The sequence below is a fragment of the Ciona intestinalis genome, chromosome 8 (assembly GCF_000224145.3).
Source record: "Ciona intestinalis chromosome 8, KH, whole genome shotgun sequence".
NCBI classification, from domain to species: domain Eukaryota; kingdom Metazoa; phylum Chordata; class Ascidiacea; order Phlebobranchia; family Cionidae; genus Ciona; species Ciona intestinalis.
The window spans coordinates 5,313,115-5,327,953 of NC_020173.2; the positions used below are offsets into that span (position 1 = coordinate 5,313,115).

The 14,839-nt window shown below is 35.1% G+C and overlaps 2 protein-coding genes and 1 long non-coding RNA gene across 10 annotated transcripts in view; all 3 read right to left on the minus strand.

The window, feature by feature from the left end:
• Window positions 1-1,872: 1,872 nt before the first annotated feature.
• LOC113474465 lies at window positions 1,873-2,473 on the minus strand. Its single transcript, XR_003396122.1, has 2 exons — window positions 2,331-2,473; window positions 1,873-1,990 (listed from the first exon to the last, which is right to left on the minus strand). It is a non-coding gene; the product is annotated as an uncharacterized LOC113474465 (long non-coding RNA).
• Window positions 2,474-4,044: 1,571 nt separating this feature from the next.
• LOC100187214 (striatin-interacting protein 1 homolog) lies at window positions 4,045-12,218 on the minus strand. Its single transcript, XM_002130522.3, has 17 exons — window positions 11,895-12,218; window positions 11,309-11,402; window positions 10,761-10,919; window positions 10,179-10,360; window positions 9,714-9,841; window positions 9,359-9,541; window positions 8,782-8,853; window positions 8,395-8,580; window positions 7,922-8,145; window positions 7,562-7,709; window positions 7,151-7,314; window positions 6,769-6,895; window positions 6,146-6,281; window positions 5,649-5,788; window positions 5,236-5,440; window positions 4,732-4,915; window positions 4,045-4,216 (listed from the first exon to the last, which is right to left on the minus strand). Exons 1-17 carry the CDS (start codon window positions 12,052-12,054, stop codon window positions 4,105-4,107), a joined length of 2,604 nt encoding a protein of 867 aa, XP_002130558.1. The 5' UTR covers window positions 12,055-12,218; the 3' UTR covers window positions 4,045-4,104.
• A 423-nt stretch (window positions 12,219-12,641) lies between these two features.
• Window positions 12,642-14,839, minus strand: part of LOC100187262 (agrin) — a 56,893-nt gene continuing 54,695 nt past the window's right edge. For all 8 annotated transcript variants that reach the window (XM_026835666.1, XM_026835659.1, XM_026835660.1 and 5 more), the window contains 3 exons: window positions 14,237-14,461; window positions 13,908-14,011; window positions 12,642-13,669 (listed from right to left, as the gene is read on the minus strand). In XM_026835666.1, coding sequence (XP_026691467.1) covers window positions 13,512-13,669; window positions 13,908-14,011; window positions 14,237-14,461 — 487 coding nt within the window. In that variant the 3' untranslated portion in view covers window positions 12,642-13,511. The remainder of the gene's footprint in view (window positions 13,670-13,907; window positions 14,012-14,236; window positions 14,462-14,839) is intronic.

Sequence of the window (14,839 nt, forward strand, 5' to 3'; positions counted from 1 at the left end):
GGGTGAGCTGTAGCACCTAAACATTCACACCACATTTGTTAATGTTTGTATGTGAATATTTTAGTGCAGGATGAAGTGTTAGAACTGTATATTCTGAGTCACCATTGTTGGACAGGCAGGGTTAACAGCCACAATAAGCTCCCGAAGAGACCCATTAATCAGATGGAATAATATTTAGATAGGCTCAAGAGACCCGATAAGTAATATGCTCCCAAAGAGACCCAATAATCGAATAGGTTCCCGTTTTTAAGATCCCCCCATAGTAGGCTCCTAGGGGGTTTTAAAGACATTCAATAAGTTAAGCTTTTAAATAGACCCACTAGTTAAATAGGTTATACTGTTTTTAAAAGAGCCCCAATAATTAGATAGGCTCGCAGGGTTCCAGGGTTACTGCCACATCATTGGAGTAGAGGTTGCATAGAGATTGCGAACACGCATAACATCTGTACGAAATCAATTCTCTTTCAATGGCAATTTTGGAAAAGACAAAAATAGGAAAATTAAAACGGAAACAAAGAGCTCCGCACAACGTAAAAAAAACGATAAAAAGCGCCAGCGAATAAAAAAAGACATAAAATCATGTGAAGGTCGGTAGCGAACGTAAAAATAAATGAAACTGCCAATGATTGAGAATTAATTCGCACATAATGTATACAAAACGTCCGATACCCCATGCAACCCTCTTATCCGCCGCAATGACAACCCCGTTTAAATGACCCAACATCAGGATTTTATTTCACAGACGTTAACCCATAATATACAGTTCAGTAATTCTTTCGTTTTTAATTACAGCATGCTTAAAACAAACTGTATTGAAATCCAGTCATATTTTACCGACGTAATGACGTCACAGATATGCCCACATCATGGATTTATCAGAATATAACAGTTCATTTCGTGTAAAGTGTAATGTGTATCAATACATACAATAAACACCACAATCCCCCCAACACCACCATACCCCACCTCATACAATAAGCACAGCAACACAGCATTCTCTACGGGCCAATATAATAATAATAAATATTTAGAATCGCCTTTTATTTCGCCGCCGCCAACCGTCACATCGCGTCGCAATAACTATATAGTTGTTTACGAAGTGGGGAAACTGCATAAGAACGGATTTGGGCTAACTATATCTTGCTTTAACGCAAGAATGATCGAACCGAGTGATCTCAGGAATCACTGTATCCGTCGCAAAAGCGTCGAGTTTGCGTCGCATATTCGCGCTTGTTGTCGATTCAAAAAAGAAATGACAACATAAACCGACACCTGAAAACTTGACATTTAAAAATAATTAATTGGTTAATTTTTCTAGGCCTAACAGGGGGCTGACATTTTATTATTTTTTGATCCCTACCCTAGTCGCAGGTTTGGCGCCTAATTGTTTTGCAGTTGGAACCCACCAGCTTTCGCTGACCGGACTTTTAACCAACCGGCGTGTAAAGGTTTACGCAAACCAGGACGGTCTGCTGTATAGGCCTGGGTGCAATGACACGTGTTGTGTCGGCCCGGTGCAGTGTCCCGGTTCTGTCTAACTTAAACTTCCTATCAGCGATCCCTAGTTATAGCGATGTCACTTCTATCTATCTGATGCCGACTCAGGCCTTGCTGATAAGTGACACCAGGAGTATGGGTTAAAGTTGGAGAAATCTGACCTGCGCGCACCGTTCTTATGCAGGTTGTTTACACACACACTACACAAACACACATGGAGAAATAAAACCCAAGATTCCCAACCACGTTACATTACTAACGTGTACAAAGGTGGATTTTTAATTAATCTTTTGATCTCTGTATATACTTCCCCACGCCACACATCATATACCATAAACATTCAATTTTAACAAGCATTCAGTAAGTATAAGGGACTTTTTATGCTACAGCTCACATAAGTTAGTATTTACATCGACTAAGAATAAATCCTAGTCTGGGTATGCTATGGCTCCATCTTCGTTCTTGAGCTTTTCGTTCCGTCTTTGTCTCTTTTCTGTGGAAATATAATAAACCGTTAGATTTGTTATTTTTTTTCGTTGTTTGTATAGTCAGGTCAGGGGAAAAGAATTATAAAACCGTATGCTCACGACTCCCATAGACCGTTGTTAGTTGTTTAAAATACGACCAGAATATTTGTATATTATGTGCTAAAGGTGTCCCATCTCCCCCACCCCGCTATAATTGGTAAACGTAGTACATAACACAGATTTCGTTCAATATCGAGCGTCTTTTATACCGGACTAACATATTAAAAATACAAACAGATATGCGGTTAATTTAGGAAGGGCGATAAAGTAGGACTACACGGTTCTATAATAAAGTTACAAACTCACTTTCAACGTTGCCACTCCAAAGCTTCATCGGCGGCTGTCACTCAAGGCATCTTCATTCGTGAGCGAGATAACATTGATGTGATTTGAACACAAGACTTCGGTCTGTATTGCTTTAGCGTAGATTCAAAAAATTCAAACTTTTACGAAATAATTCATAAATTAGCCAGCTGTAATTCAAACGTAAACATTAATACCATGCAACAAATAAATACAAACTATTGGTCGTATATAACGTGTTCATGCTAAAATAAGCCTTGGTCATAAACTTGCCCTCGCAAACCAACATTAACTTCACTGCTTAACGCTAATGCTTATTCTAAAAAGTCGCAACTCAAAAGAACCAGCCATGCCCCAAACTTACATGAGCAAAAACGAAAACGTGTTGGTCACGTGGAAAGCTGGGAGCTGATTGGTTAATTGCTTGCAGCAACATTGCGGATTGCGACGTAAACATGCTAAATTGGATCTCGCGCAAATTCCAGCGGCCAGTGCTGCCCTTTTAAACACTACTACGCGATTTTCATCATAGGATATGGTAAGCAGTAACTTTACATCAGGTAACACTGAGTCTATTTATAGTAACAGCGGATTGTGAAAATTACAGCAATAATTATTTTCGTCGGAATTCCTGCAACTTGTGTGAATACGTAGTAAACAATCAGTCACAATTTACTACGCTAATAATTACTGGCTTATACGCTTTACAAAAGTTTTAAACGATTGACAAATAGACATTTCTTTAATATTTGATTATATTAATGTAGTAATTGGGGTCATGAACTTTGTGATAATGCACTCCCTGTTGCTATGATACGTCATAATGCGCTTTATTGCAGAATACCACTAAACAATAGAATAACTAAATATCTTAAACTATATCTCAAGGTGTAATATGTCAGCTGTGGCATAAATTAAAGGTCTAATGGCGTGTCGCGTTATAGGAACTCACCTTTTCGTTGAGATCATATTTTCATATTTAACTCATATTTAACTGTTACCGTTATCATTCCTTACTGTTTTACCTAACAAGAATCATCCAACTCTATGAGCAACAGACCAGGGGCAGATTTGCTAAATTTATTAGTTATTCTACAACTAATATATAGTGGCGTGGGGGAAGATGGGACACATTTAGCACACAATATCTCAATATTCTGATTGTGTTTTAAACAATTAACAATATCTATGGAAGTCGTGTGTATGCGGTTTTAAATTCTTTGAAAATGTTTTGTTTAGTACCAAATGAAATGAAAAGGTGTCCCATCTTCCCCCACCCTAATATATATCTCCTTCGACTGAACGGCTGCGACAAAAAAAAACACCAAAACAGTTGGATTCATTTATTGTGATACACAGATAAAATACTGTTTAAACAATTCTTACGTCGAACACTGTAATACACCCGACCACATACGATGATATTTGAAACAAAGATTTTATTCCTTGTGTTTATGTAACGGTTGTGGGCTATAACGTAAGTTTATATTTGTTTTTGTGGGTAAAATTTTTGGGGAAGATAGGACACCTTTTTATTCTATTTTCTTGTCCAATTTGGGTGTAAACAAAGCACTTTCAAAAAAATATAAAACCGTGTCCTCACGACTCCCATGAACTGTTGTTAATTGTTCAAAACCCGAACAGAATATTAGGATATTTTGTGCTAAAGGTGTCCCATTCTCCCCACCCTACTATACTTCAATTTACAAGCAGTATCGACCAGTTTAATAAATTCTTGTAAAAATTCTTCGTTAAACACTTTACAACACAGTAAAAGTTACTGCACGCATGGAATTGTAAGCAGTTGGTCCCAATCAGTGTTCGAGTAATACACCTCGCGCTCCAACCATACGTCATAGGATTTGCGAAACTCAACCGGCAGCTCAACCCTGTAAGTTTACAGATTTAAAAAAATTCGTACAGTAGGGTGGGGGAAGATGGGACACCTTTTTATACTATTTTCTCGTCCTATTTAGTAGTAAACAAAGAACATTCAAAGAATTATAAAAACGTATCTTCACGACTCCCATAGACCATTGTTAATTGTTTAAAACAAGATCAGGATATTTAGATATTCTGTGCTAAAGGTGTCCCATCTTCCCTCATCCTACTATACTTAGATTTTTAGTTATACCGATTGAAAGTGTACAAACATGGAAAGCTCTGTTAAAAAACTAGATTTAAAAACAAGTTAAAAATTAAAAACATTTTTTATATTTTAAATATTAAAAAAAAGAAAACATACTTCCCAAAAATCTGGGACTTAAATATTTAGAACAGAATTTAAAGGAAATTACTTAAAAAACAGAAGCTTTTCAAACCAGCTAGCAACCAATATACAATGAAAAAAAGAGAAATTAAAAATAAAATAGTATAAAAATATATAAAAACACATGTTACATACTCTTCTTTAAGTAAATTTTGAAGATTGTTTTCCACAGGTGTATATTCATCTGTGGTTGTTGGTATGTTGGTGGAATTGGTAAGCGCAGAAGCTCCTTTGCCGTATCTTCTTACGTTGAATCGTTCAACGTTGTTACGTAAAGCGCATTCTTCCTGTTGGAAGTCCCATGGTTGGGCGTCTACGTCTAAAGTAGAAAAAACATGTATTTAAAACATGAATAAATAGTATGGTAGGGAGCACCTTTAGCACATCATATTCAAATATTCTGATCTTGTTTTACAATTAACAGCGCTCTATGGGAGCCGTGAGGATACGATTTTATAATTCTTTGAATGTTTTTTGTTTACCACCAAATGAGATAAGAAAATAGAACGAAAATGTGTCCATCTTCCCCCACGCTACTATATAATAACCTTTTACTATTACATAATGTAGACATAGTCACATAATACGCGTAAATAACTTAATTATCATTTTTATTTCTTTGCAACGAAAACAACTTACCGTTTCCGAAAGCCCAGTCGTCATGCAGACGATGACGTACTTTCTGATAGATGGCCGACATAGTTTTCATGTTGCTTTTACGCCACGCACGCCCGAGGTACTTGGTTTGCACTTTGAGTAGTTTGAGTACATAAAGCTGGAACATTGCTTGTCGAACTTTTAAAGCTCTTTTCAGGATTGGGGCGGACTTGAATACGACCAGCATCTGTGGTAGATTGAATTAAATAAATGTAACTTGCGGTTTTATAATTCTTTGAATATTCTTTGTTTACTACCAAATGAGACAAGAAAATAGAATGAAAAGGTGTCCCATCTTACCCCACCTTACTATAAGTAAAATATACATGAAGAATAAAAACAAATCTAAAATAATATTATCTTAAGTTAAAGCCTTAAACAAAGCAAACGTATACCATGGTTCTTGAGTGTTTCCATTTTACTAATTTATTGAGAATTCGAAGCAAGTTTATACTCGAGAATAAATTTCTCCAGCAGGGAACACTGTTAGAGTCGACACCATCAAAAGTTTCGGCCGTGATCTCAGATTTTTCACCTTAAAAAAAATTCACCATTTAATGCAAACTGTAATAAATTGGGCTAATGGGTAAAAACATCTGAAATATAGCAAATATAAAGTACAGTAATGTAAAGATAGTGTAATTTTAATTAGTTTGTACTCTGTAGTCACAAATTTGTGAAGTAAAAAATATTTAATTTTAGTCCTATTTATAACATTAAGTACAATAAAAAACTCTAATATAAATAAACGATCAATTTGTAAGTATCAGATTGTTAAATTCGAAAGTAAGAATATAAATTCAATTTGGTTTCTTTCAAAGTAACTATGAGTTTCTTCACCCTTGTAATAAAGTTATTCAAAAATGCGAATACACAGTGCTTAGTTGGTTACCTATAACACAAGCTGGGAACTCCAGGCTTGGAATCATATTCTTAGTCGTGACGTATGCGACGATATTTTGGTTGAAAAACTTGAGCACGAGGGGTATGCAGTTGGCAAATACTAAGTGTTGGCTCATATACTCAAACTGCATGGGAAGAAGGTTTAGATTAAGTTTTGTAATGCAGTATTAATGCCGCACACTTTCTAAATGACCAGATCCTGGATGATTCACATATAACTTGGGCTCTATATATATATGGACACGGCAAAAGGTTTGTACTGAAGTGGTAACGCACATTCTGAATGAACAGCCTCATATATATATATATATATATATAGTGTAGACCAGATAGGTAAGCATGACAGGGGACCTAAGATTTATGCCAGACGTAAACTACCTTATACTAAGTAGAGTTTGGAAAAATAACTTTAAAATTCAAAACAAAAATAAAAAATTCAAAACAAAAATCAAAACATTAAGACATAGGCCAAATAGACAATAGCTCTAACATAAATTTATTCATAAAGTTTAAAATACAGCGGCAGAATATAAAACCTATCATAAAAATATAATGCTCAGAAAGTATCAGAACATGTACAGTTAGCCAGCACATAAAACCCATGCAACACACCTGGTAAACATGGTTGAGTTTGAAATGCTTCAATAGCAGAAGTAGCATGCCAGAAATTGACTTGACGATAATTTCTCTGTGTCTGTTTACATCGATACCAAGTCTAAGGGAAGCTACCACTGTGGACCTGTTGGGTGGGTTTAAGGTTATCAAAGTAATGTAGGGAGTTGGATTTGTGGTTTTGGAATGTTTTAGGAAAACCAAACATTATTTATAGTTAGTATAAAGTTGACTGAAATTATGTTGTAAATTTAAATGTAAATGTGTTATCACATCGAATAAAAATTCTATTTTATGTGGGTGAGGTCCTTGTTGAGGACCTTTGATTTGGGAAAGAGTTGGCTCGTTATCTCATGATTGTGCAATACACACAATTACTTACAGCATTTCTTGTGGCAGTACATCAGCTAGAATGTTAATTGAGTCGTTTTTCGCTTTAGATGTTGGAGCAGCGGCAAGCAGAATCTTCAACAAAGCGATCATGTATTGTGGTATATGTGGTAACATGGCTTGGTATAATCGCTCCGTTACACCAGTGGAAATTACCTGAGATTTAAATAATTTTAAGATGGTATTTATTTAAAAGACAAATTTTGTGGTATTGGTTTCAAAAGCTAAGCTATTTTCTGTTATTATTTTGTGAGTATAAATTATAGTGTTTGCTGAAATGGTTTCTGATTACTTTGTATGTGAAGTTTAATATCTATTTCCAAATTGCTGGGTTGATAGGTTTAATAAATTATGTAGCAAAGTATGAAATAAAGTTTTCAACAACGTTTTCTGCCGCACACACCTCTTGCTTTCCTATAGTAAGCGGACATTTTGTCATTTCCACTTCTTTTGCGATCTGTAGATCGGACATAGGTACATATGTATGCTTGCGTAAGATTTTCAAACTGTCTTTGGTGGTTTTGGGCAAGCCAGCTACAGTTGTAAGGTCACTGTAAAGATACAAAAAGGATTAGATAAACAGCTAAAAAAAGTTATAATTTCACAATTAAATATATTACAGATAATAACTAAAAAGCTGTAAAATTTAGAAAATCTGGAAGCTAAAGCTGCCGCATATTTATTTTAATATTTTTCACATATCTTGAGAGTGTAATCATTACAATTATAAAAAATCCAATATTCGTTAGTGAGTTAGTCTTACCCAGGCAATGAGAAACCAATAAATTTCTGCCGGACTTGGTTTAAAAACAATTCCACGTCTTTTTTCCTCGCTTTCGGTGTCCAAGGCAGCCCAGACACGACTTTAACATGGGGTAGGTCACTAATGTCGGGCGCTTGCTGCTCCCGTCGTAGCTGGACAATTTTTGCGGCTACTGCTGCAGCATTAGAGGTTAATGTAGGTGCGGTTTGGGTCGGCATTGGTGTCTGTAGAAAAATGGAGTCAGTTTGGTGCATTTTTTGGTCCTATTTTTTAGTTTTTCGCTTATTTATTTCATTTGCTTAAAAATTAAAAAAAAAATAAATGTAATTTTTTTAGTTAATGCAATTTTTAAAACCACAAATTTATTCAAAATAATAAAATAAATAAATTAGTAGGTAAAAGCACAATACATGTAAAGTACAATTATAACCTTACGACACCCATACAAAACTGAACAACCCCACCCTACCCACCATCGCGCCCCCTACAGGTGCTTCTTCCACTTTAGTTGGCGTTCCAATCACCCCTTCAGCTCCCGATGGTTCAACAGGCTCCGACTTTACGACGCCGTTCGTTTCATCCAAAGGATTATCTTTATCTCCACTAGGTGGCAGTAAAGGTTCATCATCGATGCTCGTTACTTTTTCTTCTTCCAGAGGCTGAGAGTTTGATGGAATATTTAAAAAAATAGATTAAATTGCTGCCCTACCTTTCATGTACAGCGAATTCCTTTTTTTTGCCAAAAATGTTTTGTAAATTTTACGTTAATAAAAAAAAACAAACTATAAGCTAATTTTATCACAAGAATTAAACAGGCTAACATTAAACAAGCTATGACACTGTGTATTAATCCAACATACCGGTTCGTTTGATTTTTCCTTGTTATTCATGTTATCAGAGCTGTTGTCTTCACCAAGATCATACAGGATGCTCTGTAAGGAATGAATTAAACATTTGTGACCAAACTGTAAGTATTGTGGTAGTGGTATAGTTATAAGCAAGCATTTTTTAGAAACCTCACTTGGATATTTAAAGTTCTTTAAGGACAACATGACAATTAGCATGAGTGTCCTTTTTATAAGGGTTGGGAAATAATAGGTATGCCTATGGCTAACAAGTAAACATGCTTTTCTAAGCAAATTGGCTATGGTTTTGTAGGTATTGTTAAAGGGGTAAAAAGTTAAAACCTTATTGTGATACAAGGTAGTATTTTGTATGCATTATTTTTATGCTCATGTGGCTTTACATTCCAATTTATTCTTATTCTATATGGCTGAGGTCTTTGAGGACCTGGGGTTTAGGCCAAAATTGGCCCATTTCCCCAACATCTTTGTGCGTTCTATAGTGGAATGCTATAGATTCCAGTGTCTTAATGGCTTTACATAACACATACTTTTCATTTAAACTTTCTTTCAAATTCAAAAATAAAATTCTCACCTTTCTTCCTCTCCTCTTCCCAGCTTGCGAAATATCGAGAAGATCAGCAGCCGATGTTGGTGGAACAGACGCCCGCATCTCGCGGATTATCTTTAGTGGGTTTTCCTCCAACAGTGGAAGATCCAATTCCTTCCTGCGTTCTTCCATCTTGTTGTGAAGAGAGGAATATCCACCAAGAAGGGTCTGAAATTATGAGATCAATTTTTTTTAGCTCATATATACATATTTTGAAATTATTTTTTGTAAAACTACAACTTTGCAAATTTTCGGCATTTTTTTTTGCAAATTTTCAGCACTTTTTTTACAAATTTTTTAATATTTTTGCAAATATTGACAGGCAGCAAAATAAACTTACCAAAAGTAATTTCCATAGTAGCAGAAGAACCTTTTTCATGGGTAGTATGGAAGTGGTTTGGGATGAGAACTTGCATACCATGTTAAACAAAGTAATTACAAGCGGCTCCTTGTCATTCAAGCCTTGTTCTGCGGAAACAAATAAATATAAAGATATTTTTGCAATCGTAATGTAAAACGTGGGATTAAAACTAAGACGCTTTTTTACATTTTGGGTACACAGTAAACTATACAGAGGAACAGAACTAACTTTAACTTTGCTACGTAACAAAGGTGATATTAGTACACAAACTCGAAAAAGGGGAAGCTACTCTAAAATAATAGTCATTATAACACACAAAAGGTACTAATCTTATTAACAACGCATGTTAAGATGTTACCATTACAAATTCTATCCAATACTGTTCAAAGTGGCATAGCTTTAATTAGAACTAATGTAATGTTACATATATATCTAAAATGTTACCAAGTTCAGTGTAGAACTCCTTCCTTAGTTTCACATTTTCATTTGAATCATCCTCATTTTCCCGTCTTAGTGTTTCAACCATTGTGTAAATAATTATCATCAGGCTTCGTAACTCAAGACTATCAGATAGAGATAAAAGGTTGGTTTTCTTGTTGGTGGGGACAACAACAGGAGGGGTGGAACTGTGGAAATAATAGATGTTATAATATCAATAGCAATGTCACTTTGTCATTTTTTAAAGCATCTGCATACAGCACATCTGCATTATTCATTTAAAGTAGTCTGAATGAATGAATGTAACTTATACATCTCATGCCAGCTTATGAGCTACCATGTATGTTACATTTTAGGCATTTTCCTATGCCCTGAAACTTTGGGTGTTTTGCAAACTTAAACTATGCAGGTTTTTAGGTTTATGTTAAAAAAATCAGATTGGCAAAACGAGTAAAACTTGATTATGATCATAAAACTGTTAAGTGTTTACACAACTGTCAAGTTTTGAAGTCAAAATATTAGGCCTATTGCTTTAACAAAATATGCCAATTTTCTTCATGTAACGAACAGTAACTCAGTATTACTTACTTTATTTCCATCATAAGAAGTTCTTGTACAATGCTAAATATCCCAAGCTTATAAAGAAGAAAGCAATTCTCTCTACAATTCAACCTCTGCTCTTCAGCGGTCTTGCATTCACCGAATGCTCCTTGAACTAAATACAATGTCCATCTTACAGCTTCAAATCTGTGAGACACGGAATTTAGCATCATATTATTATTATTATTATTAAATGTAAGATGTGATAGTTTAGCTTGGGTTTAAATTAGGTAGTGCATGAAACAGCTTGGCTTATGTACATTTGCTAAACCATATCTTTTTCTACAATATAATAAATATTTAAAAGGCTATTTCTGTTTTAAAACAAATTAAAATGGCTCACAAAATTTAAGTTCCATTGAAAATAAAAGTAAACCAACAACACCAACTAAATTCGACTGGTGCACAGACTTTTAGACACATCAATAACAATTACCAATTATAGGTTTATAAGTTCTAAAGTCCAGCAAAGATAGAATAGCATGCATTATTTGGATAGGTCATATTACAAAAATATTTTTGAATCACAAAAATACCGTTCATTCTTGTCCAAAACATCCAGTGTTTGAACAATATGCATAACAAGGGCAGTTCTGTTTTCTTGAGAAGCACCCGCCCAACTGTCAAGCTCTACAAACAAACAAGAATCCACTTTACACATGCTACAACATAAATTAAACCCCAATTCTTTCTGGGGCTCTCAGTTTTTGACATTATGGCAGAACTATACTCTGGTACAAAAAAATTCGAAGTTACACCAAGCATACAGCACTAGTGAAGAATCCTTCGGTACATTACACATGAGGCTTGTGGGAAGTGTTAGAGGTTGGTAGTTAGGGGGCAGGGTATAGTCATACGGGTTAGTGGTTATGCTTAGCAATTAGCAATTAAGTAGAGGAGGTTTTTTTACCAGCATTTCTCAAACATTGCTGTCTATGTTTTGTACTCTGTAAGGGGGGCAGGGCTAGTGGTTAAGGTCTTGTAGTTTATTGTAATGTTTAGCGCCTATATCAGACATATGATAACGTAGGCAAGGAAGTTAGTCTTCAAAATTTGGACATGAAGTGGTAAACATAATATGTAGTTTAATGTAAAGATGTATTTAAACAAGGACATATATACCTCTTGATTTTAGTAGCTTTGCAAAGCTATCCTTGTTGAATTGAAATTCTGCTTCCTCTGAATACGTGTACAGTTCGCTTATTTCATGAGCATAAGCATCTGAATCGTCGTATAAAAACTCCAAATCTGCTTCTGTCTCTTTGGCATTGCCGTTCGCCATTGTGGATAAATGTAACGAATCAAAACTTGCACAATCACCCAAGTAGGAGCATATTTGTATTAAACCAAATTAAATGCGTACAAATACAACCTCTTTTTAACAGTAACTTACAAACTTTGGTGCAGCTAAATATTTCATTGAAAACAAAATATACACAACAGAGAAGAACTGTATTATGAATGTGCACGTAGTTGATAACATCGTTAAAAAGATGATTTCTATGTAATTTCTAAAGCGCAGGCATTTCATGGCACTTCTTTCCAAAAGTACAAATAAGCTATTTTATTCTCAGTTTGGTTTGAAAACTATTGTCTAGTATTACACATTAAATAATTTTCTTTCTTTTAAACATAAATTTCCGCTTACTTATAAACCTAAACGTACTAAACGTGTGTACCGTGCGGCCATTGCACCGGCCCTATAATTCCAAAATAAAACTTCACTTTGAATTTATTACCGACCACAATAAGACTACAACTGCATACAGTACGTAGTGGCTGTAACTTCATTAACTACCTGTCGTCTCCCTAATCATTGCGCTTGTATATAGGTTACTGTACAAAGTATTCCAACCACAACACACACGATTAACAGTTAAACACGATTTATTGAAAGAAGTTGTATATGCTGACGAACGTAAGATAACAAAGGACTTGATAAATCTCGGTTTGAATTTCATATAACAACGGCAGAGTTATAAAACAATGCTAAAATAGGGTCAAATTGTTTTATATCGTTGGTTTCAGTGCGTTTAGGATTGAGTTTCGCTTCTTAAAGAGAAAAATACAGCGCAAAAAAAGATAAAACAATACAGTGACGGGGTAAAAACTAAGAAGCGAAAATTTGTTCGGTCCCCAGGAAAATAGAAAATAAATAGAGCATGCTACGGTATGGTACAACATGTAGAATTATCTAAAAAGTTCAAATAAGAATATGGAATGAAAGGAGACCGAGAGAAATCGACAGTACGTGCAGTATACACCCTCGCAAAAAATCAAAACTTTTTTTGTCGTTTTTAAAATCGAAAATTATAAATGAAAAGGCTTCGTAACCTTAATAAAGTGATTGTTCGAAACGATGCAAAACACGAAAGTGAAATTGAAATAAAATGCTAAAGGTGAAAATATGGTAAATGTATTGAAATCTGATACCCATGCTTAGACAACAGTAAAAACTAAGCGCCTAAATTTGGTGGCAATATTGTAAAGAAATTTTGCGCCAGGTATTTAACCAGTTCAAATGAAAATGTATTCAATTGTTACAATCTTGGAAAATTTAAAGGACATTTTTTTTTTTTTCATGGTGGTGCAAAATTGAAAAATTACCTAAAATGATTTCCGTTTCGAATACGTTAGTGGGTGTGGATAATAAAGCGTGAAAGAAATTGTTTTGATGGTTGTGCTGTGCTCGAACCTACGGCGCTGTCAGCTTTAAAATCTGTGGCTTGCGTGTATCCATCATCGACCATTACACGAACGCACAACGGGAGAATTAAACGCGTCAGCCCGTAAATCAATTGATTCGTCGTGGATCTTTGCTGAGGCCACGCAGCCGACGAACGGGACAAAGAAAGATTTGTAAAGACCAATACCTCGCGGTCGGTAGTCAACGCCACCTAAGAAAAAAATGGTTTTATGACTTTTTGGAAATATGAAAAGAGACATGGGAAAATTCGGGACATTATAACATAAATTAAACAGAAAGACAAAAATATAAAAAAAGCTGCATACTCTTCTTAGAAGTACATTTTAAAGGTAGTTTTTAACAATGAGCATACCAGGTTACAAACGCATAAAAAGACACACTGGGCATGCACGTGAGGTGCACCAGACATACAAAACATTATTTCTCACCTAACCACAACATTCCATCAGAGTTCAGGTGATTAGTTAACCCTGGTGAGGTCGCTGTCTTTATTAACCCGTTGTTTACTTGCAAACTTCCTATGTTCATTTTTCTGTGAAACAAAACAGTATAAGTTGTGTCAAAACTTTTGACAGCCTCGCATTTTATTTGGGTACACAACCGCGCTTTATACTGATCCTCTTTTCCAAAACTTTTATTTATAGCAGGGTTTAAGCCGAGACACACAAAGTTGCAAAACTAGTAATAAAAATCTTGATAGTTGTCAAAATTCCTGTGTTATTTCCAAACATAATTTAAAAAATAAATTAAACCGAACCTGTTAACTTTTACAGTTGTCCATTCTCCGTTGTTGATTTGCTGGTCGGATATTACGTGCGCTGGACCAGAACCAAGGTCAAAACGAAGATGAAGACGACCGTCATGGATTGCGAGTGCAATATAATCGACCCCCTCCCTCGCTTTGCCCACCATGAGCAGTAGACCGTGACGAGCAGTAGTGCGGAACACGATTTCATAATTGTTGTGTGTTCGTGCACGAGAACTAAACAAAAAAAAAAATGATATTGAAATTTTTAGATTTAGGGTGTGTGTGCTTCTGAGAAGATTTTATCTAATGTACTGTACTATAAAAGGTTTAAGTCACTTAGTGTAGAAGGTAAGTTATAGAGTTATATGATTTGGCCTACTAAGGTATTCTCTGGGGTTGGACTCACAATAAGTTAGTGGGGTTTTACCTTAATGAGTTTTTAGAACCCATCTATATATAAAGTTGGATATAAATTATATATAGCATATATTAACTACTGTTGTTTTTTATTGCAGTAAATCTCAGTTGTATACACAATGTTTTTATGACTGCTTTGAGCAAGATGTAATATATTTCCAAATCATGCAGCATTCTCAATGTTAGCATGAATAT